The sequence below is a fragment of the Rhinopithecus roxellana genome, chromosome 1, assembly GCF_007565055.1.
Source record: "Rhinopithecus roxellana isolate Shanxi Qingling chromosome 1, ASM756505v1, whole genome shotgun sequence".
Taxonomy (NCBI): domain Eukaryota; kingdom Metazoa; phylum Chordata; class Mammalia; order Primates; family Cercopithecidae; genus Rhinopithecus; species Rhinopithecus roxellana.
The window spans coordinates 203,526,398-203,553,222 of NC_044549.1; the positions used below are offsets into that span (position 1 = coordinate 203,526,398).

At 42.5% G+C, this 26,825-nt stretch overlaps 1 protein-coding gene across 2 annotated transcripts in view; it reads left to right on the plus strand.

Annotated features, from left to right (window-relative positions):
* SENP5 (SUMO specific peptidase 5) overlaps positions 1-26,825 on the plus strand; it is a 79,456-nt gene that overhangs the window by 19,983 nt on the left and 32,648 nt on the right. For both annotated transcript variants that reach the window (XM_030936832.1, XM_010381179.2), the window contains exons 2-6: positions 3-1,546; positions 16,194-16,299; positions 16,451-16,589; positions 16,892-16,939; positions 19,590-19,667. In XM_030936832.1, the coding sequence (XP_030792692.1) occupies positions 34-1,546; positions 16,194-16,299; positions 16,451-16,589; positions 16,892-16,939; positions 19,590-19,667 (1,884 nt within the window). In that variant the 5' untranslated portion in view covers positions 3-33. The remainder of the gene's footprint in view (positions 1-2; positions 1,547-16,193; positions 16,300-16,450; positions 16,590-16,891; positions 16,940-19,589; positions 19,668-26,825) is intronic.

A 26,825-nucleotide genomic window follows, 5' to 3' on the forward strand; every position in this document is an offset into this window, starting at 1 on the left:
AGCTGCATCCAGATCTCATTATGCATCAGGAAAATGAAAAAACAGAGGAAAATTCTATGGAGGAAAGGAATCCACTTGGCCTTTTCTGAGAAGTGGAATACTGGGTTTGGAGGCTTTAAGAAGTTTTATTTTCACCAACACTTGTGCATTCTGAAAGCTAAGCTGGGAAGGCCAATTACTAGGAATAGACAGTTGAGGCATTTCCAGGGTGGAAAGAAAGCCCTTCAGATCCAGAAAACGTGGGACAAGGATGAACCCCCTTGTGCTAAGACCAAGTTCAGTGTGGCTGCTCCACATGCTAGCACTCTGTCCTCTCCAGTGAAAAGAAAGGACACTAAACACTTCATTTCCTCCTCAAGGACTCTCCTGAGACTCCAAGCAGAGAAGTTGTTGTCATCAGCAAAGAATTCTGACCATGAATACTGCAGAGAGAAAAATCTCTTGAAGACAGTTACTGACTTTCCATCCAATAGTGCTTTAGGTCAGGCCAATGGTCACAGACCTAGGACAGACCCACAGGCTTCTGACTTTCCCATGAAGTTCAATGGGGAGAGGCAAAGTCCAGGGGAGAGTGGCGCGATTGTGGTCACCTTGAGCAACCACAAGAGAAAGGGCTTTTGTTACCGCTGCTGCCAAGGGCCGGAGCACCACAGGAATGGGGGACCCTTGACTCCAAAGCAGTTCCAACTTAACCAACATAGAAGAATCAGATTATCTCCTCTTATGATGTATGAGAAATTATCCATGATTAGATTTCGGTACAGGATTCTCAGATCCCAGCACTTCAGAACCAAAAGCAAAGTTTGCAAGCTAAGAAAAGCCCAGCGAAGCTGGGTACAGAAGGTCACTGGGGACCATCAAGAGACCCTTAGGGAGAACGGTGAGGGTGGCAGTGGCAGCCTATTTCCTTCCCCAGAACCTAAAGACCCTTCTTGTCGGCATCAGCCGTACTTTCCAGATATGGACAGCAATGCTGTGGTGAAGGGGACGAACTCTCATGTGCCTGATGGCCACACTAAAGGAAGCCCTTTCTTGGGCAAAGAGCTTAGTTTAGACGAAGCATTCCCTGACCAACAGAATGGCAGTGCCACACACGCCTGGGACCAGTCATCCTGTGCTTCTCCTAAGTGGGAGTGTACAGAGCTGATTCATGACATCCCCTTACCAGAACATCATTCTAATACCATGTTCGTTTCAGAAACTGAAAAAGAAATTATGACTCTGGGTCAGGAAAATCGGACACGTTCTGTTAGTGATGATGGAGTAAAACTGTCAGTGTCTGGAGCAGAGACATCTGTGAGTAGTGTAGATGGGCCTGTGTCCCAAAAGGCTGTTCACAATGAGAACTCATACCAGATGGAGGAGGATGGATCTCCCAAGCAGAACATTCTTAGTTCTGAGTTGCTGGACCACCCTTACTGTAAAAGTCCTCTGGAGGCTCCCCTGGTGTGCAGTGGACTCAAACTAGAAAATCGAGTAGGAGGTGGAAAGGACAGTCAGAAAGCCTCTCCAGTGGATGACGAACAGCTGTCAGTCTGTCTATCTGGTATGCACTTTTCCTTGATTCGTCCCCAAACTCCAAGCTCACACTTGCTGTCCATTATCCTTGCTAATAAGAGTCCTACTTTTTTCTCCCACACATGGATTTTTCTTTAAACCAGTTAGTCTTCTTGAAGCCTTTTATATTGCTGCATTGTGTAGATGTTCCATAATTTAATCCTCATGGACACTTGCATTGATTCCATTTTTTTCATAATCTTATAGTGCGATGAAATTATTTCTTTACATTTATACATTTGTTTTTTTTTTTTTTTTTTTTGAGGCGGAGTCTCGCTCTGTCGCCCGGACTGGAGTGCAGTGGCCCGATCTCAGCTCACTGCAAGCTCCGCCTCCCGGGTTTGCGCCATTCTCCCGCCTCAGCCTCCCGAGTAGCTGGGACTACAGGCGCCCGCCACCTCGCCCGGCTAGTTTTTGTATTTTTAGTAGAGACGGGGTTTCACTGTGTTAGCCAGGATGGTCTCGATCTCCTGACCTCGTGATCCGCCCGTCTCGGCCTCCCAAAGTGCTGGGATTACAGGCTTGAGCCACCGCGCCCGGCCATTTGTTTCTGTAAGCTAAATTCTCGTTATTAGAATTGATGGTGAAGTAATATTCACACTTAAAATTTTAAGAGAAGGCCAGGCGCGGTGGCTCAAGCCTGTAATCCCAGCACTTTGGGAGGCCGAGACGGGCGGATCACGAGGTCAGGAGATCGAGACCATCCTGGCTAACACGGTGAAACCCCGTCTCTACTAAAAAATACAAAAAACTAGCCGGGCGAGGTGGCGGGCGCCTGTAGTCCCAGCTACTCGGGAGGCTGAGGCAGGAGAATGGCGTGAACCCGGGAGGCGGAGCTTGCAGTGAGCTGAGATCTGGCCACTGCACTCCAGCCTGGGCGACAGAGCAAGACTCCGTCTCAAAAAAAAAAAAATTTTAAGAGAATTGAGTTAACCTTCAAAAAGTTGAACCGGTTTACACTTGTTAAGCTTTGCCAGTCTTACAGATCACAGAGTTTTGTTTTGATTTGCATTTTTGAGTTTTAAGTTTGAACATCTTTTTCTGTGTTTATTGGCCACTTTTTTGTGTGTGCATGGTTTTCCTTTGCCTATTTTCCTTTTTTTGAGATGGAGTCTTACTCTGTCGCCCAGGCTGGAGTGCAGTGGTGCGATCTCGGCTCACCACAACCTCTGCCTCCCAGGTTCAAGTGATTCTCCTGTCTCAGCCCCCCGAGTAGCTGGGATTACAGGTGCCCACCACCATGCCTTGCTAATTTTTGTATTTTTAGTAGAGATGGGGTTTCACCATGTTGGCCAGGCTGGTCTCGAACTCCTGATCTCAGGTGATCCACCCACCCTGGCCTCCCAAAGTTCTGGGATTACAGGCGTGAGAAACTGTGCCCTGCCTCTTTGCCTATTTTTCAATTGGATTGTTTCTGTTTTGTTTTGTTTTTTTAGTATAGGAGACGCTCTGTGTACCAGGCACTGTGCTGGTTCCTAAGAATGCAGCAGTGAACAGAATATATGACCTTCAGGGACCTTGCTGTCATTCTAGTCATAAAAATGTTAAATTAATTGTTGATTATAAATGTCATAAGAATGGTTCCTCACGAAAGGTAAAAGCCTTCAGTACCCCAAAATTGTTTGATATTTTTGCTTAATAGAAGTTTTCAGTTCGTACATAGTAAAACTTATCTCTCTTTTTTTATATTTTATTTTTTGGAGATGGAGTCTTGCTCTATCACCCAGGCTGGAGTGCAGTGACGCGATCTCAGGCTCACTGCAACCTCTGCCTCCTGGTTCAAGCAATTCTCCTGCCTCAGCCTCCCAAGTAGCTGGGACTACAGGCACATGCTGCCATGCCGGGCTAATTTTTTGTATTTTAGTAGAGACAGAGTTTCACCATGTTGCCCAGGCTGGTCTCGAACTCCTGAGCTCAGGCAATCTGTCTGCCTCATCCAGTCTGCCCAAAGTGCTAGGATTACAGGCGTGAGCCACTGCGCCTGGTCTAAAACTTATCTGTTTTTGACTTTGAGCCTTCTAGTTTTTATGTCATGCTTTAAGAAGACTTCTCTTGTCAAAAATCTGTCCCATAAGGTAAATTGTTATAAACACTGTTTTGGAAGACAATATGATAGTATAAATTATGGCCTGTTCAGGCAATATTTTGCTATGCAGCTGTTTAAGAATATAGATCTATATTTTAATACTGAAAGATGTCTATATAAAGTGAAAACAGGCCAGGCGCAGTGGCTCATGCCTGTGATCCCAGCACTTTGGGAGGCTGAGGCGGGCGGATCACGAGGTCAGGAGATCGAGACCAGGCTGGTCAACATGGTGAAACCCTGTCTCTACTAAAAATGCAAAAATTTGCCAGGTATGGCGGTGCGTGTCTGTGATCCCAGCTACTTGGGAGGCTGAGGCAGGAGAACCGCTTGAACCCGGGAGGCAGAGCTTGCAGTGAGCTGAGAATACGCCACTGCGCTCCAGCCTGGGCGACAGAGCGAGACTCCGTCTCAAAAAAAAAAAAAAAGTGCAAACAGTAAGTTGCAAAATGGTATGAAACCATTTTGTTAAAAGATATATGTGACGGCCGGGCATGGTGGCTCAAGCCTGTAATCCCAGCACTTTGGGAGGCCGAGACGGGCGGATCACGAGGTCAGGAGATCGAGACCATCCTGGCTAACATGGTGAAACCCCGTCTCTACTAAAAAATACAAAAGAACTAGCCGGGCGAGGTGGCGGGTGCCTGTAGTCCCAGCTACTTGGGAGGCTGAGGAAGGAGAATGACATAAACCCGGGAGGCAGAGCTTGCGGTGAGCTGACATCCGGCCACTGCACTCCAGCCCGGGCGACAGAGCAAGACTCCATCTCAAAAAAAAAAAAAAAAAAAGTGACATGTAGGATGAGTATGTGTATGTATGTGTGCATATGCATTTGTATAGGACACCTGGACATTATTACAGTTGGCTTTGGGGAGCTAGTTAGGAGGTTTATTTCTTGGTGGTTTAAACAGTCCTGAGCACTTTCTCTTTCCAACCATTAAATATAGTAAATTCTTCCGGCTGGGCACGGTGGCTCACGCCTGTAATCCCGACACTTTGGGAGGACGAGGCAGGCGAATCACGAGGTCAGGAGATCAAGACCATCCTGGCTAACACGGTGAAACCCCGTCTCTACTAAAAATACAAAAAATTAGCTGGGGGTGGTGGCGGGCGCCTGTAGTCCCAGCTACTGGGGAGGCTGAGGCAGGAGAATGGCGTGAACCATTCTCAAGGCGGAGCTCACCTTGAGCCATGATTGTACCACTGCACTCCAGCCCCCCGAGTAGCTGGGATTCCACGCGCCCACCACCACACCAGGCTAATTTTGTATTTTTAATAGAGATGGGCAACAGAGCGAGACTCCGTCTCAAATAAATAAATAAATAAATACATAAATTCTTCCTCACAAAAAGACACAAAGTACAGAGTCCTAGCAAACTAAAAAACAAACAAACAAAACTCTTGTCTATACCGTCCTAGAATAAAGTCAGATTTCCCTACTGAGGTTAGCTGACCCATGATACGTAAACGTGAAAAAAATTAGCATTTACCCACAAATGCCAATTAACCTTTATAGATGTAACACTTTCAAATACAATTGATAAATTGAATATGCACATAGTAAAACCTGTAGCACGACCTGAGGAAGTAGGAATTCTTACAGAATTCACATTTAGTGACAATATAATTCGCTATTTTAATAGGCTAAAGGAAAAAAAAATGGTATCTCAGCAAGTGCTGAAAAGCCTGTTAGTAAAATGGTTTCCCTTTGTGTTTAATCTCTTAGAAAATTAGTAATAAAGGAAGCTTCCTTCAGTTACTAAAGAATATCAATCAGAAGCCAATAGCAGTTCCAGGTTTAAGAGAATCAAGTAAGCTCATGGAATCTCTTCTTCCTCCTACCAAATCCATAGAAAATATGAAAAATATATTAAAAACACATGTGTCTTCCTACTAACAAGGAGGAGAGAGTTCTGGTGGATCAGAAACTGAGAATCAGCTTCCACTGGGCAAATAGTAGAGGGAAGGTCCAGGTGGGCAGAAGGAAGATTAGTACAGGGAAGTGGTGTGATACTGAGTGCTCATATTTCTGGAGATGGTGGAAGTGGAGAGGAAGGGGGACACCCATGGTAAAGACTGAGTAGTTGGGGAATCTCTCCCTGCCTGTGCCATATATCAGCAAAGAATAAACCTGTTACCAAGCCAAAATTCTAAGAACAGGAGACTGGATACTCACCCACACATGTACACCTTGTAACACTTGGCAAGAGTGAGGAACATCCATTTTCAGAACAGCTGCTGGGGGTCTTAGTGTCCTTATTCCCACTGAAAATAGTTCAAGGCAGAGCAGCAGCTACTGCCCATGATAGCCCTTTGCCCTCAATACTCAGCAAGTTACCTAAGTAGAGATGAACTCACAGTCTATCACCATCATCTGAGAAAAGCCAACACAATGAAATAGACAAATTCAACAAATAACAGAACCAAACCTTAGTAGTGATTAATGGGGCAGTGATACTCCTTTAACTGACTTCTACAACATTAGCCACTATTGAGTTCTGTGGTGTGCTGAATACTGGCTTGTCTCTAATAGGACTGCACACTGTGCTCCTTTCAGTTGATCTACATGTTTAAGAGTCAATTATACTTCGGGGAAATTTACTTGTTGCAGTTTCATAATTTTATTCAGTGTTACATAAACTGATGAAATATGAGTGTAAGAAGAAAGCTCCTCCCTTGAAAACCAAGTTGAATGCTTTGTAATCACAGTAGCGGGTTGCTGCAAAAAAAATTAGTACTGAGTTATGCCTATGCAAGACAACTGTAAAAGATTTGAGGGAGTGTATGAAAGTCTAGAACTCTGTACTGAGATTACTTTGCAAGTTCTTTAAGTTCTTACTTCACTTTAAAGTTCTAACCTCTATGTCATGAGTATGCCAGAAGGTAATGGAAGGGAAACTGAAGAAATTAGGGATGTTTTCTAGAACTGAAAAGAAAGGTCTGAGTCTAGAAAGGCTTTCTAAGTGCCAATCAGGATTAAAACACAAATACATATACAAACTCACACTAAATTTTGTGTAGTAAAATTATAGCATATCCAAGAGAAATAACTTGGATGGTTACTTCTTTTGGAGGGAAAAGGGATAGATTTCTGTGCCACAAAACATTCCATATGGATGAAGAGTTTGGCTAATTAAAACCAAATACACAGAAATGTGTACACAAATACTTATAACAGCATTATTCATAATAGCCAAAAAGTGAAAACAACCTAAATGTTCAACAACTGACAAATGGATAAAATTTGGTGTATCTATACAATGGAATATTATTCTATAAAAGGAATAAGTACTGATATATCCTTAAATGTGGATGCACCTTGGAAACATGCTAAGTGAAAAGCCAGACACAAAAGGCCTTATAACATATGATTTCATTCATTTGAAATGTCCAGAATAGGCAAATACATAGAGATGTAAAGTAGATTAATGGTTGCCAGGAGCTGGGAAGAAGGGGAATGAGAGGTGACTGTTAATGGGTGTAGAGTTTCTTTGTGGGGTAATGGAGGTGTTCTGGAATTAGGTAGTAGTGATATACAATCTGAATATATTAAAAATGAATTGTGTTCCTTAATGGGGCAAATTTGTGGTATGTGAATCACATCTCAATAAAGCTGTTAAAAAGAAACAAATACAGGCTGGCCATGGTGACTCACATCTGTAATCCCACCACTTTGGGAGGCTGAGGCAGAAGGATCGCTTGAGGGCAGGAGTTTGAGACCAGCCTGGGCAACATAGCAATATAAATACATCGAGGGATATATATAGATTTAGTGAGACTCTATTGCTACAAAAAATAAAATTATCTGTGTGTGGTGGTACACATCTGTAGTCCCAGCTACTCAGAAGGATGAGGTGGGAGGACTGCTTGAAGCCAGGAGTTTGAGGTTGAAGTGAGCTGTGGTAGCTTGACTGCACTCCAGCCTGGAGTCTCGGAAAGACCTTGTCTCTTTTTTTTTTTGAGACGGAGTCTCCCTGTCTCTCCCAGGGTGGAGTGCAGTGGTGCGATCTTGGCTTACTGCAACCTCTGCCTCCTGGGTTCAAGTGATTCTCCTGCCTCAGCCTCCCGAGTAGCTGGGACTACGGGCATGTGCCACTACGCCTGGGTAATTTTTTGTATTTTTAGTAGAGATGGGGTTTGACTGTGTTAGCCAGGATGGTCTCGATCTCTTGACCTCGTGATCCACCTGCCTCAGCCTCCCAAAGTGCTGGGATTACAGGTGTGAGCCACTGCTCCCGGCAGACCTTGTCTCAAAAAAAGAAAGAAAAAAAAAATACAGGAAATCATTCTTTTTAAGTTTTTGGTTTCTTTGTTTGTGACAGAGTCTCACTCTGTCTCCCAGGCTAGAGTGCAGGGGTGTGATCTCAGCTCACTGCAAACTCCGCCTCCCAGGTTCAAGCAATTCTCATGCCTCAGCCTCCAGAGCAGCTGGGACCACAGAGGTGCGCCACCATGCCCAGCTAATTTTTTGTATTTTTAGTAGAGATGGGGGTTTCACCATATTGGCCAGGCTGGTCTTGAACTCCTGACCTCAAGGGATCCACCCGGCTTAGCCTCCAAAAGTGCTGGGATTACAGGCATGAGCCACTGTGCCTGACCTAAAGATTATTTTTAATTGACAAAATTATATCTATTTAAGGGGTACAATGTGATGTTTTGATATATGTTTACTTTGTGAAATAAATCAAGATAATCAACATATCACTCACACACTTTGTTGTGAGAACATTTAAAATCTCATCTATTTTTAAGACACAGTACATTATTATTAACTACAGTCACCAGACTGTACAATAGATCTCTAGGAGTGCTTCCTCTTGTCTCACTGAAGCTTTATAACCCTTGACCAACATCTTCCAATTCTTGCCCCATGCCCAGCCCCTGGTAACCACTGTTTATTCTCTACGTCTATGAGTTTGACTTTAGGTTCCACATATAAGTGAGATCACGCAGTATATTTGTGTCTGGCATATTTCACATATTGTGCTCCAGATTCATCCATGTTGCAAATGACAGGATTTTTTAAGGCTGAATTGTATTCCATTGTGTATATATACTACATTTTCTTTCTCCATTCATCCACTTATGGGCATTGAGGTTGATGCCATGTCTTGGCTATTGTGGGTAGTGCAGAAGTGAGTATGGGGTGCAAGTACCTCTTCAACACACTGATTTCATTATCTTTGAAATATACTCGGAAGTGGAATTGCTGGATCATATGGTAGTTCTATTTTTAATTTTTTGAGGAACCTGTATACTGTTTTCCTTCATGGCTGTGCTAATTCACATTCCCACCAATAGTGTACAGGCTTCCCTTTTCTCCACATTCAAGTCCTTTACCTGCTTTTTAAATTGGGTTATGTTCTTGCTATTCAGTTGTTTGAGCAGGAGACCATTTTTATAATCTTATATTGATAAGACATTTTTTGCCCATGATAGGAAGCTCAGAAGCAATGAAAATATACCAAATTGACTGTACAAACATTTAAATCTTGTGTGCGTGTATGTGTCTATAGCAAAAGTCAGATGACAGTTTAAAAATTTAGATATGCACATGCCCTTTTATCCAGAAATTTGACTTGTAGCAGGTGTGTCCAAGCGAAGCAGTAGAACTAGGATAGATCAAGAGTTTTAATTGTTACATTATTTAGAGGTAAAAATAAATGGCCATCAGTAGGGAATTGGTTAAAATACAGTGTGCACTTTTTCAGGGAAAAGAGAACTGTCCATGATATAGTGGATGGAAAAAAGCAGCTTCCAGAAGAGTAAGTTTAGGCTGGGCGTGGTGGCTCATGCCTGTAATCCCAGCACTTTAGGAGGCTGAGGCACGTGGATCACCTGAGGTTAGGAGTTTGAGACTAGTCTGACCAGTATGGTGAAACCCCATCTCTACTAAAAATACAAAAATTAGTCAGGTGTGGTGGCATGCGCCTGTAGTCCCAGCTACTCGGGAGGCTGAGACAGGAGAAATGCTTGTTCTTGTGAGGTGGAGGTTGAGGTGAGTTGAGATCGCACCACTGCACTCCAGCCTGCGTGACAGAGCTCCGTCTCTAAAAAAAAAAATGTTTAGTGTGTTTAAGAAATACATGTTCAAAGGCTTGAAAGTCCAAAAGCAATTATGGGCTCACTGCCATTCATTTAAAAATAATTGTGGTCGTGTATTAGAAAAAAACAACTACTTAAAAGCTTGTTTCCACATATAAAGTAAATGTTTATAAAAATGTCCAGCTCTTTTTTTCTAGACTATTAATGTGGTTTTTTTTTTTTTTTTTTGGAGACGGGGTTTTGATCCTGTTGCCCAGGCTGGAGTGCAGTGATGTGATCTCGGCTCACTGCAACCTCCGCCTCCTGGGTTCACGTGATTCTCCTGCCTCAGCCTCCCGAGTAGCTGGGATTATAGCACCTGTCACCATGCCCGGCTAATTTTGTATTTTTAGTAGAGACAGGGTTTCTCCGTGTTGGTCAGGCTTGTCTCAAACTCCCGAACTCAGGTGATCTGCCTGCCTTAGCCTCCCAAAGTGCTGGGATTACAAATGTGAGCCACTGTGCCCGGCCTAATATGTTATTTTTAATTTAGTGCTTTGGAAAAAAGTTAAGGTAGATCTTTACCTCATTCTTTACACCAAAATGAATTCCAACTGATTTTTTTTTTTTTTTTTTGAGACGGAGTCTCGCTCTGTCGCCCAGGCTGGAGCGCAGTGGCCGGATCTCAGCTCACTGCAAGCTCTGCCTCCCGGGTTTATGCCATTCTCCTGCCTCAGCCTCCCAAGTAGCTGGGACTACAGGCGCCCGCCACCTCGCCCTGCTAGTTTTTTGTATTTTTTTAGTAGAGATGGGGTTTCACCGTATTAGCCAGGATGGTCTCGATCTCCTGACCTCATGATCCGCCCACCTCGGCCTCCCAAAATGCTGGGATTACAGGCTTGAGACACCGCGCCCGGCCTCCAACTGTTAATAAAATATTTAGTTGCCAGTTCTTCTTTTTTTTTTTTTTAATTTATTTCCATGGGTCTGGGAACCAATGAAATTAGTTGGTAGTTCTAATACTGTTTATTGAGTAATTTGTTCTTTTCCCTGTGGTTCAGAAATGCAGCCTACCATTGGGTCTCTTTGGATTTGATCTCTGTTCCATGCTGGCTCTATTTGCCTTAATTAGCGTAGTTAGTTTTATCATTTGACAGGAGCTGGCGCTCCTTATTCACCTCTCTCCTTTAATTCTTTTCAAAAATTTCTAAGAATTTCTCACATTTTTGTCCCAAGGTAAATTTTGGATTTGTTTTCTAATCTTTTTAAAAAGTATGGTTTTTACTTAATGTTGCATTGTATGTATAGATTAATTTAGGGAAAATCGCTTTCATTGCAAAAGATTTCCTGTCCCTTAGTAGTATTTTGCAGCTGTTCACTTAAGTTTTGCACATTCCGTATGTTTGTTCTCAGATGCTTGATACCTTCCTTATTGTTGATGGGCCCTTTCTGAGGTATGTATTGTATTTTGTTGGAGAACCATGTCGTTGCATTTCTTACGTGCACAATACAGTGAACCTCATTCCACATTCAGGGTGGAATGTGACCCAGGTCAGTTGTATCAAAGGAAAACTGTCCAGTGCCATTAGTTTAACATGATGGGTACTTTTAACTTCTTTTTTTTTTGAGACGGAGTCTTACTCTGTCACCCAGGCTGGAGTGCAGTGGCGCAATCTTGGCTCACTGCAAGCTCCGCCTCTTGGATTCACGCCATTCTCCTGCCTCCTAAGTAGCTAGGACTACAGGCGCCTGCCACCACGCCTGGCTAATTTTTTGTAGTTTTTAGTAGAGACGGGGTTCCACCATGTTAGCCAGGATGGTCTCATCTCCTGACCTTGTGATCCACCTGCTTTGGCCTCCTAAAGTGCTGGGATTACAGGTGTGAGCCACTACGCCTGGCCTTACTTAACTTTTTTTTTGTTTTGTTTTAAAGAAAGTTCTTTCTTTTTTATTTTTATTAATTAATTAATTATTTTTGAGACAGGATCTGGCTCTGTTGCCCAAGCTGGCATGCCATGGTGGGATCTTGGCTTACTGCAGTCTTTGCCTCCCAGGCTCAACCCATCCTCCCACCTCACCCTCCCAAGTAGCTGGGACTACAGCCATGTGCCAACATGCTTGGCCAATTTTTGTATTTTTTGTAGAGAAGTGGTCTCACTTTGTTGCCCAGACTGGTCTTGAACTCCTGGGCTCAAGCAATCCTTCTGCCTCAGCCTCCCAAAGTGCTGGGATTACAGGTGTGAGCCACCGTGCCTGGCCGGGTACTTTAGATTCTAAAATAACACCTCCGGTTTTGTTTTTTATATTACTACCTTTTGTACTTGCAGAGTGCGCTATAATTTGAACTCCAGTTTTTGTTTGTTGTTTTTTCCTAACGTTTTATCCTTTGTTTCTTGGGTCACTTTGAAATTTTAGTACTTTGGGAGTAAAATACATTATGTATACCAAGCGCATTTTTCCTTTTTTAGTTGGTTAGTTTAGTGAAAGCAAGTGGGTAAAGAATGGTTGATTTAACTGTCATTTTATAAAATCTGTTTCTGGATTGAGACCATCCTGGCTAACACGGTGAAACCCCGTCTCTACTAAAAATACAAAAAACTAGCTGGGCGAGGTGGCGGGCGCCTGTAGTCCCAGCTACTCGGGAGGCTGAGGCAGGAGAATGGCATAAATCCGGGAGGCAGAGCTTGCAGTGAGCTGAGATCTGGCCACTGCACTCCAGTCTGGGCGACAGAGTGAGACTCTGTCTCAAAAAAAAAAAAAAAAAAAAAAAATCTGTTTCTGGGAAGTTCTTGGCCCCAGATATTAAAAAGGAAAGGTGAAGAACCAAGTTGTTTTTGTAGAGAAAAGATAACAGATATTTCTTGCTTTGCAAGTGGCATAGCGTTAACAGTCCAGTTTCTGTAGTCACGGGACCTACAATCAGGATCTTAGTTCTACCAGATGCTAGTTAAGTGCCCTTGGGGAGGTAACTTAACCTCTTAAAGCTTCTGATGTCTCCATTTGATTGACTGGTTGGTTGATTGATTGACTGATTGATTGATTGAGACAAAGTCTCACTCTGTTGTCCAGACTGGAGTGCAGTGGCATAATCTCAGCGCACTGCAGCCTCTGCCTCCCAGGTTCAAGCAATTTTCCTGCCTCAGTCTCCCAAGTAGCTGGGATTACAGGCATGCTACCATGCCTGGCTAATTTTTGTATTTTTAGCATACACAGGGTTTCACCATGTTGGCCAGGCTGGTCTTGAATTCTTGACCTCAGGTGATCCACCCACCTCCCAAAGTTCTGGGATTATAGGCGTGAGCCCCTGGCCCAGTTTCTCTGTTTGTAAAGTAGAGATACTATCTTAATACACAGGGGGGCTATAAGGACTAAATGAGATATGCTAGTGCTTTTCTTATGATAAGTATTTTTTTTGTTTGTTTTTGAGACAGAGTCTCGCTCTGTCGCCCAGACTGGAGTGCAGTGGCCGGATCTCAGCTCACTGCAAGCTCCGCCTCCTGGGTTCACGCCATTCTCCTGCCTCAGCCTCCCGAGTAGCTGGGACTACAGGTGCCCGCCACCTCGCCCGGCTAGTTTTTTTTGGTATTTTTTAGTAAAGACGGGGTTTCACCATGTTAGCCAGGATGGTCTCGATCTCCTGACCTTGTGATCCACCTGTCTCGGCCTCCCAAAGTGCTGGGATTACAGGCTTGAGCCACTGCGCCCGGCCATGATAAGTATTTTTTAACAGCTGTTTTACTTCTGGTCCCAGTGAGATAATGGTGTGTATAAGTGTGACACTGTCATCTAGGGTTCTCCTTGAAGATTGTACCTTGAAGGGCATTTCTACTGAATAAGAAATCCATGTTTATCATCTGAAAATGAAAATAAAGATACAGATAACAGGAAAATGTGTAACAATTTAGAATCTCCATCATACTACCACCAGAAATAACATTGTTAGCAAGAGCACCATGATACTAGTTTGAAATTTAGGTCCATATCCCATTGTGGGGGACACTGCCTTCTTATTTGAGGAGCCTCAATCAAGGTTGTGGGGCCTAAAGTTTAATTTTTATTGTTGTTGTTAGGGGTATTGTTTTTCTACAAAAAATAATTCTCAATACAGTTTCTCAAATGGTGGGATTCCTTATCTTCCATTGGGCCCGTTCCCCCATGTAGACACAAGGTTATGATTAGGTAACTGTAAGATGTGAAATAGTAAACACTAGAGGCAAGTATATGGTCTGTTCCTAGTTTAGAAACCCCAAATCTTTATCCCCCACTCTGATGAAGTTGGAGCATGGGACTGTCTTCCTGTCTACTGTATTTGCCCAAAGCCTAGAGCAGAATGGACAGGAGAAAGGACCTCTTTTCTGTTTACTGTACCCTGACCTTTGCTCCTGTGTTAAGACTTTAAAATTGAGAGGTACTCTGGTGGGAGATTAACAGGAGGAAAAATAAATTTTTCACTTCTCTGCCTGTCTGTCCCCTCATAAAAGATGAAACACTTTATTCCCAAGACACTCTTATGATCTTTTCTATCCTGTTCATATCAGTGCATGGCCGAGGCCATTCTTGGAGTTACAAAGGGAGCTGGTTAAGATATGTGGCTAACAGTCCTCGTTTTTCCTGTCTTGACTCAGTAGACTTAACTGTCAGACTGGCGGTTAGCTGGGTGTTGCTCTGCCCGTTCCGCATTGGTGAACAGCCTAGGTCGTGTCTGTACTTTTGTGAGCATCTAAGCCTTGCCTCAGCCTTTTTGTATTTACTTAGAAATAATGTCCTGGGTGGCCAGGCACAGTGGCTCACGCCTGTAATCCCAGCACTTGGGGAGGCCAAGGCAGGTGGATCACCTGAGGTCAGGAGTTCGAGACCAGCCTGGCCAACATGGTGAAACTCTGTCTCTACTAAAAAGAATACAAAAATCAGCTGGGTGTAGTGGCGGGTGCCTGTAATCCCAGCTACTTGGGAGGCTAAGGTAGGAGAATCACTTGAATCCAGGAGGGGAGGTTGCAGTGAGCCAAAATCGCACCATTGCACTCCAGCCTGGGTGAAAAGAGCAAGACTTTGTCTTTAAAAAAAAAAAAAAAAAAAAGAATGTCCTGGGTTTGTTTCCTGGGGCTTTTGTAGGTTCAGTGGATCATTCAGTGATATATATAAGCACATATACATGTTACTTACGTTTACCTGAAGACTGTCCTATGGTGTGGCCAAAAGCCACCTTTAAATTTTATTTCTCATCTTGGGAGGCTGTAGCGAGAGGATCACTTGAGGCCAAAAGTTCAAGACTAGCCTGAGCAACACAGCAAGACCCCATCTAAAAAAAAGAAAAAAAAAACAAAACTTAAAAAATTAGCTGGATGTGGTTTCATGTGCCTATAGTCCCAGCTAACTATCCAAGCAGGAGGATGGCTTGAGCTCGGGAATTTGAGGCTGTGTAGTGAGCTATTATTGTGTTACTATGCCCCAGCCTGGATGATAGAAAGAGACCCCATCTCCAAAAAATTCTATTTGCTGTCTTAAAATGTGCCTCACTAACCGGGTGTGGTGGTTCACGACTGTAATCCCAACACTTTGGGAGGCTGAGGCGGGCGGATCACAAGGTCAGGAGAGCGAGACCACCCTGGCTAACGGTGAAACCCTGTCTCAACTAAAAATACAAAAAACTAGCTGGGTGAGGTGGCGGGCACCTGTAGCCTCAGCATTTTGGGAGGCCGAGGTGGGCGGATCACGAGGTCAGGAGATCAAGACCATCCTGGCTAACACGGTGAAACCCCGTCTCTACTAAAAATACAAAAACTAGCCGGGCGTGGTGCAGGGCACCTGTAGTCCCAACTATTCGGGAGGCTGAGGCAGGAGAATGGCGGGAACCTAGGAGGCGGAGCTTGCAGTGAGCTGAGATCACACCACTACACTCCAGCCTGGGCAACGGAGCGAGACTCCGTCTCAAAAAAAAAAAAAAAAAAAAAGTGCCTCACTAGCTGTTATCCAGTTAAATTCACCCCACAGGGTTATTTGGTGTAATGAGTATGATAATTTATCAAGTTGTATGATATTGTCCCTTGCTGATACTAAAGTACACACCTTTACCAAATTATAATAGAGTCACAATGATCTCATTAGTTAATTCTAACTGTGATTCTAAAACAGTAATTCTTTCAGTTACCAAAAGGATACGCACATTTGACTATGTGATTAAGCCCTTTAGATATCATGCTTTAAGAGAAGGCTAAGCTATGGGAAGCTGTTAATACTTCCTTCTAGCTATCCATTTCTTCTCTAACAATGCATCAGTAACTTAAAAATCTAATGTGAAATGATGCCTCACAGTATGTCTCTCGGTTGCATTGGTTAGAACCTAATATATTTTATTTTTTACAAAAGATATAACCTTAAAAATATGTCTTTATAGTATCAATATTATATAGTAATATAGGTTAACCACTCTATGTGTTAAGTGCTGTATATAGGTTAAGTGTTTGGAGAATGACTCTCCTGAAAATGGCTTGTTTTTCCATTTTAACTTTTCTTTCTTCCTTTATTTAAGGATTCCTAGATGAGGTTATGAAGAAGTATGGCAGTTTGGTTCCACTCAGTGAAAAAGAAGTCCTTGGAAGATTAAAAGATGTGTTTAATGAAGACTTTTCTAATAGGTATATAAACGATGCTAAAGTTAAGCCCTTGAAAATAAAATTGTTGGCATATATGACTTTTCTCTTGATTTACAGGAAAAAAAGATGCTTAGCAGTAAATTGAGAAATTCTCATTTTTTTAATGTTTTCTTTCAAAATCTTTCTCTTTCAGAAAACCATTTATCAATAGAGAAATAACAAACTATCGGGCCAGACATCAAAAATGTAACTTCCGTATCTTCTATAATAAACACATGCTGGATATGGACGACCTGGCGACTCTGGATGGTCAGAACTGGCTGAATGACCAGGTCAGTATATTGTAGTTTGTCAATGTGGAGACGTTGCAGAGGATGTTAGTCAATAAAATATAATCTCTGGTTTGGCTTCTCAGTTGTCTTTTGGAATCAAGGATTCTTTATTCTTTACTGGTTATTTGCCTCAGGATCCAAACGGTTTGATTACTGCTGTCAGTAATAATATATTCTTCATTCTGATTGAGATGTTCTGAATTGTATAGGGTTGGTAACCTGGTTTTATTTATTTATTTTGTTTTTCTTTCTCCAACTTATTGGCAGAGATAGTAAGCTGGTTTTATGTTGACTTTTTGTAGGTCATTAATATGTACGGTGAGCTGATAATGGATGCGGTCCCAGACAAAGTAAGTGAAAACTTCCTCTTCTGCAGGAGAGAGTGTCTTTGTGTATTAAAAGGAGTAGTTTTTTTTGTGTGTGTGTTTAAATTATCTGACATTCCTTAAATTTTTAAAAAGGAGAGTTCAATTTTGTCTTGATCATGCACTGGGCTTGACTGTAGTAAGTTCCATGAAATCACTTCTTTTGTTTTTCTTTTTGAGATGGAGTTTCGCTCTTATTGCCCAGGCTGGAGTGCAGTGGCGTGATCTCGGCTCACTGCAACCTCCACCTCGTGGGTTCAAGCAGTTCTCCTGCCTCAGCCTCCCGAGTAGCTGGGATTACAGGTGTGTGCCACCACGCCTGGCTAATTTTTGTATTTTTAGGAGAGATGGGGTTTTACCATTTTGGCCAGGCTGGTCTCGAACTCCTGACCTCTGGTGATCCGTCCCCCTCCCAAAGTGCTGGGATTAAAGATGTGAGCCACCATGCCCAGCCAGCTTTTTACATTTAACTTAAAATCTTGCTCTCTTTAAAAATTTAAAAAAAAATTCATGTTTCACTTTTTCTTGGATAAATCTTTGATACTCAGTTCAAATACAGATTGAACCCTCATAAACTCTAAATTCTCGTTAAGAGTTTTGTTACATATCAAAACTATTTTTTTACTTAATGTATTTTTCTGAGTACACAGATACCTGATGGGTGCAAAAATTTCCAAGTACTTTATAAAACTTATCAATCTAATAAAGTAATAGATAAATACTAAAAAGTCAGATTCTGATACCGTTTATGAATATAGAAAATGTTTTATGACTTTCCACTGAAATTATTAATCTGTTATACATTTATAAATTGGAATCATGAGGCTAATCTGCTAGATTCTCTATTGTCAAATTCTCTTAATCATCAGAAAGTTTAAACACATACAGATTATCTTTAACATAAAAGTATTAATTTCAAGGGTTTCATTTACCACCAGTATACATTTAATTCTAAACATTCATGGAGTCAAAAGGACACTTAACTAAGGCAGCGGTTCTCAAAGCATGGTCCCCATACTAGCAGCATCAGTATCCCCTGAGAACTTAACTAGAAATGCACATTCTCAGACTCCAACCCAAATCTACTGAATCGGAAACTAGAGGTGGGGACCACCAATCTGTGTTTTGACAAGCTCTCCAGATGATTCTGATGGACACCAAGTTTAAGAATCACTGCTTTAGAGACTACTATAAGCTCTTTTTTATTTATTTATTTTTATTAAAATTATAAAAAATACCCTTTTTTTAAGAGACACTAAAAAGACACTCCAGGCTGGAGTGCAGTGGCCCAATCATAGCTCACTATAGCCTTGAACTCCTGGGCTCAAGCAGTCACCTCGCCTCAGCCTCCCAAGTAGCTGGGACTAGAGAGGCACGTGCCGCTATACCCAGCTAGTTTATTTTTATTTTTAGTAGGGCCGGGAGTCTTGCTGTGTTGCCCAGGCTAGCTTGAACTCTGGGCTTAGCAGAAGTAATCCTCTCACCTCTGACTCTCAAAAGGACTGGGATTAGAGGTGTGAGCACCTCTAATGTCTGGCAGCTCTTTTAATCTGTATGTTAAGCTGCATGGTTATCAAAAGAATGTGCATCAGAACCATCTGAAAGGCTTATAAAACCAGATTACTGGGCCCTACCTTCGGAGTTTCTTCTTTAATAGGTCTGGGATGAGGCCTGATAATTTGGATTTCTAACAAGTTCCTAGATGATGCTGACACTACTGGTCTGGTGACTACACTTGGAGAACCACAGTGCTAAGGGAACAGTTTTATCACCTCATGTTACTGTGTGAGCACTTTAAGGCCACAATGTGTTTCCCATCTCAGATGAGCTGATGTACCACTTACTTCCAAGTCAGAAATTCAAAGCCAAGGATGCAGGACCTGATACTCTACACGGCCAGGGTCATTCTGGGGTACTAGAAATAATCATACGAAGGCCTTTTTAAAGTTACTGTAACAACAGGAGTCTTTAAATCCACATCCTTCACATGGAGTTAGTTATGTAATGTCTCCCTTGAGTTCAAGGTAATTGTTACCTCATTTTTTCATAGCCTCTTTCAACTTTTTCACCTGATTTGGAGAGATTTGTCAGGTTGCTTCTCTGCTTGATCGGATTCAGGTAATCTATTTACTGCTGCATTCCAAATCTGACTAGAGACCACAGCTGTAAGGTCATTCCAGTAAAAATTTGGAACAGCATTGTCTGTAAACCATGTAATGTATTTTCTATATTTTGATCATTATTATTATTATTTTTTTGAGATGGAGTTTTGCTCTAGTGCCAAGGCTGGAGTGCAGTGATGTGATCTCAGCTCACTGCAACCTCTGCCTCCCACGTTCAAGAGATTCTCCTACTTCAGCCTTCTGAGTAGCTGGGATTACAGATGCCCGCCACCATGCCCGGCTAGTCTTTGTATTTTTAGTAGAGACGGTGTCTCTCTGTGTTGGCCAGGCTGGTCTCAAACTCCTGACTTCAGATGATCCACTTGCCTCCTCAATCATTGTTTTTAAGAATAAATTTTTCCTTTCTTTTTGTCTGCTTTATATTCAAACATTTTAAAATTTCCTCTTTCTTTTGAAGTTAAATCTGGGCAAAGCCTAATATAATCTGGTTGCTTGTATTTGTTCTGTTCTAGGTTCACTTCTTCAACAGCTTTTTTCATAGACAGCTGGTAACCAAAGGATATAATGGAGTAAAAAGATGGACTAAAAAGGTATCCTCTTTGTTTCTTTTTTATTCCACATTTGAAAGGAGATGATAAGCCACTTTGTGTGGAAGGATAAGAACTTTAATGCCAATTTGATATTAAGTAGAAACAGACTTTTTAATGTGACAAATTTTAAAGCTGTTTCTTTTAAATCGTATTGTTTGAAATACCTTAATTGCCTCCTGGTCCCAATTATAGTGGTAGAACAGTGCGATGATAAAGAAAGAGCTGCCATCATTTGGTATTATCTGGTAGTCTTGTCAGCAGACAGCAGAAGCTTTCAACAATGTTTTGCCAGTGCTGGGCATGGTGCCTCGCGCCTGTAGTCCCAGCTACTTGGGATGCTGAGACCAGAGGATCACTTGAGCCCAAGCATTTGAGGCCAGCTTGGGCAACATAGCCAGATCCTGTCTCTTAAAATGTTAACTGATCCATCAGGAGAAATATCTTTTGTATCACAATCTATTCATAAAATCATGTACGTACATTTAATTGAAATAATTTCTAAAAACCATGTACCTAATTTACTATGTATGATGTACTCTAATCAGAGGTGATAAGTGCTATTTGCTATGAAAACATCGGAGCACAGTATGAGAACACAAGCTAACTGGGATAGGGTCACAGGAGGGAGGGGGAGATGGGCTGGTTCTTTTAGACAGGCTCATCAGCAAAGGCCTCTGAAGAGATCACATTTCACTGAAAACTGTGAAGATCAGAGGAGCATTCGCAGTGGATGGAAGAGTGAATATTAAAGGCCCTGAAGCAGAAGTGAGTTTGATATGTTGGAGTATCACACACACGAGATCAGACAAGGAGTCAGGGATCAAGTCATGCGGGGCCATATAGGCTCTAGTAAAGAGTTTGGATCATGAGGGCAATTTGAAGACATTAGAGAGTTTAGGCTGGGCATGGTAGCTCACGCCTGTAATCCCAGCCCTTTGGGAGGCCGAGGTGGGCGGATCACCGGAGGTCAGGAGTTCGAGACCAGTCTGGCCAATGTGGCAAAACCCTGTCTTTACTGAAAATACAAAAGTTATCCGGGTTGTGGTGATGGGCGTCCTGTAACCCTAGCTAGCTACTTGGGAGGCTGAGGTGGGAGAATCGCTTGAACATGGGAGGTGGAAGTTGCAGTGAGCCGAGATTGCACTATTGCACTCTAGCCTGTGTGACAGAGCGAGACTGCATGTCAAAAGAAAACTAAATAAAAAATAAAAACGAAGACATTAGAGTTTAAGCAGCAGGTGGGGGTGTGTATGAGTGTGTGTGTGTGAACGATAGATAGGATTGTCCTTAGCAGCATTCATTCATTCCACATTTATTTATATTTATTTATTTATTTATTTTTTGAGATGGAATCTTGCTCTGTTGCCCAGGCTGGAGTGCAATGGCACTATCTCCACTCACTGCAACCTCTGCCTCCCAGGTTCAAGCGATCCTCCTGCTTCAGCCTCCTGTGTAGCTGGGATTACAGTCCCCTGCCACTACACCTGGCTAATTCTTGTATTTTTAATAGAGACGGGGTTTCACTATGTTGGCCAGGCTGGTCTCGAACTCCTGTTCAGATCACCTCAGGTGATCTGCCCGCCTCAGCCTCCCAAAGTGTTGGGATTACAGGTGTGAGCCCCCATGCCCGGCATTAAACAGTTATTTATTGAGTACCTGTTATGTGCCTATGTGGAAAACCTGTTTTTTCCTCTGCTGTCACACCACAGCAGTAGTCAGCACAGAAGACTTCTGTGACCAAAGCAAGCAGCAAACACTGGCTGGATGCCTCTAATTCAGTCCCAACCCTATCTACCTGGTGACAGTGCCACATCCCACAGGCTGAGGGCTCATGCCTCACGAGTGCCCCCCACCCACTTCAGACACCAGTTGCAAGTCCAGGCTTCTGAAACTTCTGACCGACAGACTTCAGTGAGGGTTCCCATGCTGCCCACCTTGAGTTTGATTAATTTGCTGGAACAGTTCACAGAATTCCCGGAAGTTCTTACCTACATTTAGCAGTTTATTATAAAGGATATTACAAAGGATTCGGCTGAAGAGGTACGTGGGAAGAGATGTAGGGGAGTGGGCACAGGGATTCTCTAGGACCTCCACAGGCACACCACCCTCTAGGAACTTCCACATATTTAGTATCCAGAAGCTCTCCCAGTACAGTCCTTTTCAGTTTTTATGGAGGCTTCATTGCTTAGGTAAATGCCTAAACCAGTGGCCATTGGTTAACCTTTAGCTCCTCTTCTCTCCCTGGTGGTTGGGGGATTGGGTGGGACTGAAAGTCACAATCCTCTAATTCTGCCTTGCTCTTATCCTAAAGCTACCTAGTAGCTGCCAGCCATCAGTCAATCATTAACATACAAAAAGACATCACTTTGGGCCTGAACTGACGTCCCTTTAATCCCAGCACTTTGGAAGGCTGAGGCAGGCAGATCATTTGAGGTCAGGAGTTCAAGACCAGCCTGGCCAACATGGTGGAACCCTGTCTCTACTGAAAATACAAAAATTAGCTGGATATGGTGGCACGTGCCTATAATCCCAGCTACTTGGGAGGCTGAGACAGGAGAATCACTTCAACCCAGGAGGCGGGGGTTGCCGTGAGCTGAGATTGTGCCACAGCACTCCAGCCTGGGTGACAGAGCAAGACTTTTAAAAAAAAATTCCAAGGACTTTAGGAGTTGTATGCCAGGAAATGAGGTCAAAGACCAAATTTATTATTTTACAGTATCATAGTGCCAGACATTATAGTAAATCGAGAAAGTGGTAAGTAAAACATAATTAGAGACAGTTTTTGCTTTCATGAAGTCTGCAGTCTAGTGGTGGAGACAGCACCTATCACAGTTTGTATTTATATTTTTGGTGGTGTAATTATTTGTTTAGTGGGTACAAAAGAAAAGTACTGGATACTACGGGAGTGTATTGGAATGGGGATTTGGTTAACCTAGCCTGAGGGTAAGGGAATGTTTTTCATAGGAAGTAATATTTAAGCAGAAATATCAAAGATGAATACAAGTTAACTAGGTAAATGGAGAATAAGGGTATGTGAAACATAGACAGAAGGAGTAAGTATCTGGTCGAGGAATGGGAAAAGACTAGTGTAACCGAAATGCAGAGAGTAAAGAAGAGAGTGGCATGAAGTGCACCTGAGCCGCAGGTCAGGGCCTTGAGGTTTGTGTTTTGGGTTGTATCCTGAATGTAATAGGAAACCATTGAAGGGTTTTAGGTGACATTATCCACTTTGTAGTCTTTGTTCTAACAGTACTGAAGAAGACTGATGGGTGTGGGAGCAAAGTTGATGTGGGTAGAACAGGGACCATTTCAGATTCATGGTACTTTGAACTAGAATAATAGCAGGAGAGATGGAAGATGAGTGTGATGTAGGAAGTAAAATTAACAGGACTTGGTGATAAGTTGGTTATGGAGATGAAGGACAAGAAGTGTGAAAGATGACTTCCAAGTATGTGACTTGTATGACTGGATGGCCTGTGGTTGTATTTACATTAGATAATGTAGGACAACTAGTAGAGAATTGTTCAAATTAAAAATGTACAGCCATAATATTGGATGCTACTTAAGCAGGAAAAGCTATGTAGATAATGAACGATGGGCTGGGCGCAGTGGCTCACGCCTATAATCCCAGCACTTTGGGAGGCAAAGGCAGGCGGATCACGAAGTCAGGAGATCGAGACCATCCTGGCTCACACGGTGAAACCCCGTCTCTACTAAAAATACAAAAAAAAAAAACTAGCTGGTCGTGGTGGCAGGTGCCTGTAGTCCCAGCTACTCGGGAGGCTGAACCCAGGAGGCGGAGCTTGCAGTGAGCCAAGATCGTGCCACTGCACTCCAGCCTGGGCGACAGAGCGAGACTCCGTCTCAAGGAAAGGAAAAAAAAAAAGAAAAGAAGAAAAGATAATGAACGATGCTTATATTCCATTTGGAGTGGGGGAAAATTACAAGCAGTGTGGGCAAAAAGTATACATTCATGGAAAAGTATCTGAATGATAAACGTGAGAGTGAAAGAATAAAGTCAAATATGTGAGTTATTTCGTTAAATAATAAACTAAATTATTCCTTCCTCTAGGTCAGGGGTGTCCAATCTTTTGGCTTCCCTGAGCCTCACTGGAAGAAGAGTTGTCTTGGGGCACACATAAAATACATGGATGCTAACAATAGCTGATAAGGTTTAAAAAAAATTGCAAAAAAGATCTCATAATATTTTAAGAAAGTCTACGAATTTGTGTTCGGCTGCATTCAAAGCCGTCCTGGGCTGCCTGTGGGCTGTGGATTGGACAGGCTTGCTCTAGATCCTCTCAGATTGGGTTAAGTAAAAAAACCCCAGCCATATGCTGAATATAAGAAATAAACATAAAATAATATGAAAAAGAAAAGTTGAAAATGAAGTGACATTTAATGAGACTGGGTGCTGTGTCTTACATCTGCAATCCCAACACTTTGGGAGACCTAAAATTATTGTAGATGGGAGGATTGCTTGAGCCCAAGAGTTTGAAACCAGCCTAGGCAACCAAACGAGACCCCATTTCTATAAAAAATTTTAAAAACTTAGCTGGCCATGGTGGCAGACTGTGGTCCCAGTTATCCAGGTGACTGAGGTGGGAAGATCGCTTGAGCCTGGGAGGTCGAGGCTGCAGTGAGCTCTGATCACACCACTGCACTCCTGCCTGGGTGACAGAGCAAGACTTTTAAAAAAAAATTCCAAGGACTTCAGGAGTTGTATGCCAGGAAATGAGGTCAAAGACCAAATTTATTATTTTACAGTATCATAGTGCCAGACATTATAGTAAATCAAGAAAGTGGTAAGTAAAACATAATTTAAAAAAACAAAAAAGGACAACTACATGAAAATTAACCTGTTCCTGAATAACTCCTGGGTAAATAAAGAAATTAAGGCAGAAATCAAGAAATTCTTTGAAATCAATGAGAAGAGAGAGACAATGTACCAGAATCTCTGGGACACAGCTAAAGCAGTGTTAAGAGGGAAGTTTATAGCACTTAAATGCCCATATCAAAAAGCTGGAAAGATCTCAGATCAACATCCTAAAATCACAATTAAAAGAACTAGAGAAGCAGCTGGGAGTGGTGGCTCATGCCTGTAATCCCAGCACTTTGGGAGGCCGAGGCGGGCAGATCACCTGAGGTCGGGAGTTTGAGATGAGCCTGACCAACATGGAGAAACCCCATCTCTACTAAAAATACAAAATTAGCTGGGTGTGGTGGCGCAAGCCTGTAATCCCAGCTACTTGGGCTGAGGCAGGAGAATCACTTGAACCTGGGAGGTGGAGGTTGCAGTGAGCTGAGATCGCGCCATTGCACTCCAGCCTAGGCAACAAGAGTGAAACTCCGTCTCAAAACAAACAAACAAAAACAGTAACAACAGCAGCAAGGAAATAGAGAAACAAGAGCAAACAAATCCAAAAGCTAGCAGAAGACAAGAAATAACTAAGATCAGAGCAGAACTGGAGATAGAAACACAGAAAAAAACCCTTCAAAAAATCAATGAATCCAGGAGCTGGAGTTTTTGAAAAAATTAACAAAATAGACCTCTAGCTAAACTAAAGAAAAGAGAGAAGAATCAAATAGACACAATAAAAAATGATAAAGGGGATATCACCACTGACACCACCGAAATATACAAACTACCATCAGAGAATACTATAAACACCTCTACGCAAATAAAGTAGAAAAGCTAGAAGAAATGGATAAATTCCTGGACACAGACACCCTCCCAAGACTAAACCAGGAAGAAGTCGAGTGTCTGAATAGACCAATAACAATTTCTGAATTTGAGGCAGTAATTAATAGCCTACCAACCAACCACAAACAGTCCTGGACCAGACAGATTCATAGCCAAATTCTGACCGAGGTACAAAGAGGAGCTGATGCCATTCCTTCTGAAACTATTCCAAACAATTGAAAAGGAGGAACTCCCTCCTAACTCATTTTATGAGGCCAGCATCATCCTGATACCAAAACCTGGCAGAGACACAACAAAAAAAGAAAACTTCAGGCCGATGTCCCTGATGAACATTGGTGCGAAAATTCTCAATAAAATACTGGCAAACCAAATCCAGCAGCACATCAAAAAGCTTATCAACCGTGATCAGGTCGGCTTCGTCCCTAGGATGCCGGGCTGATTCAACATACGCAAATCAGTTAACATAATCCATCGTATAAACAACCAATGATAAAAACCACATGATTATCTCAATAGATGCAGAAAAGGCCTTCGGTAAAATTCAGCATTGGTTCATTTAAAAACTCTCAATAAACTAGTTATTGATTGAACATATATCAAAATAATAAGAGCTATTTATGACAAACCCGTAGCCAATATCAATGGGCGAAAGCTGGAAACATTCCCTTTGAAAACTGGCACAAGACAAGGATGCCCTCTCGCACCACTTCTATTCAACATAGTGTTGGAAGTTCTGGCCAGGGCAATCAGGCAAGAGAAACAAATAAAGGGTATTCAGATAGAAAGAGAGGAAGTCAAATTGTCTCTCTTGCACATGGCATGATTCTATATTTAGAAAATCCCATCATCTGAACCCCAAAACCCCTTAAGTTGATAAGAAACTTGAGCAGAGTCTCAGGATACAAAGTCAGTGTGCAAATATCACAAGCATTCCTGTACACCAACAATGGACAAGTAGAGAGCCAAATCATGAATGAACCCCTATTCACAATTGCTACAAAGATAATAAAATACCTAGGAATACAGTTTACAAGGGATGTGAAGGACCTCTTCAAGGAGAACCACAAACCACTGCTCAAGGAAATAAGAGAGGACACAAACAAATGGAAAAATATTCCATCCTTGTGGATTGGAAGAATCAGTATCCTGAAAATGCCCATACTGCCCAAAGTAATCTTTTTTTTTTTTTTTTTTTTTTTTTTGAGATGGAGCCTCACTCTGTTGCCCAGGCTGGAGTGCAGTGATGTGATCACGGCTCACTGCAACCTCCACCTCCCGGGTTCAAGCTATTCTCCTGCCTCAGCCTCCCAAGTAGCTGGGACTACTACAGGTGTGTGCCACCATGCCCAGCTAATTTTCTGTATTTTTAGTAGACTCGGTTTCACCATGCTAGCCAGGATGGTCTCGATCTCCTGACCTCGTGATCCGCCTGCGTCCGCCTACCAAAGTGCTGG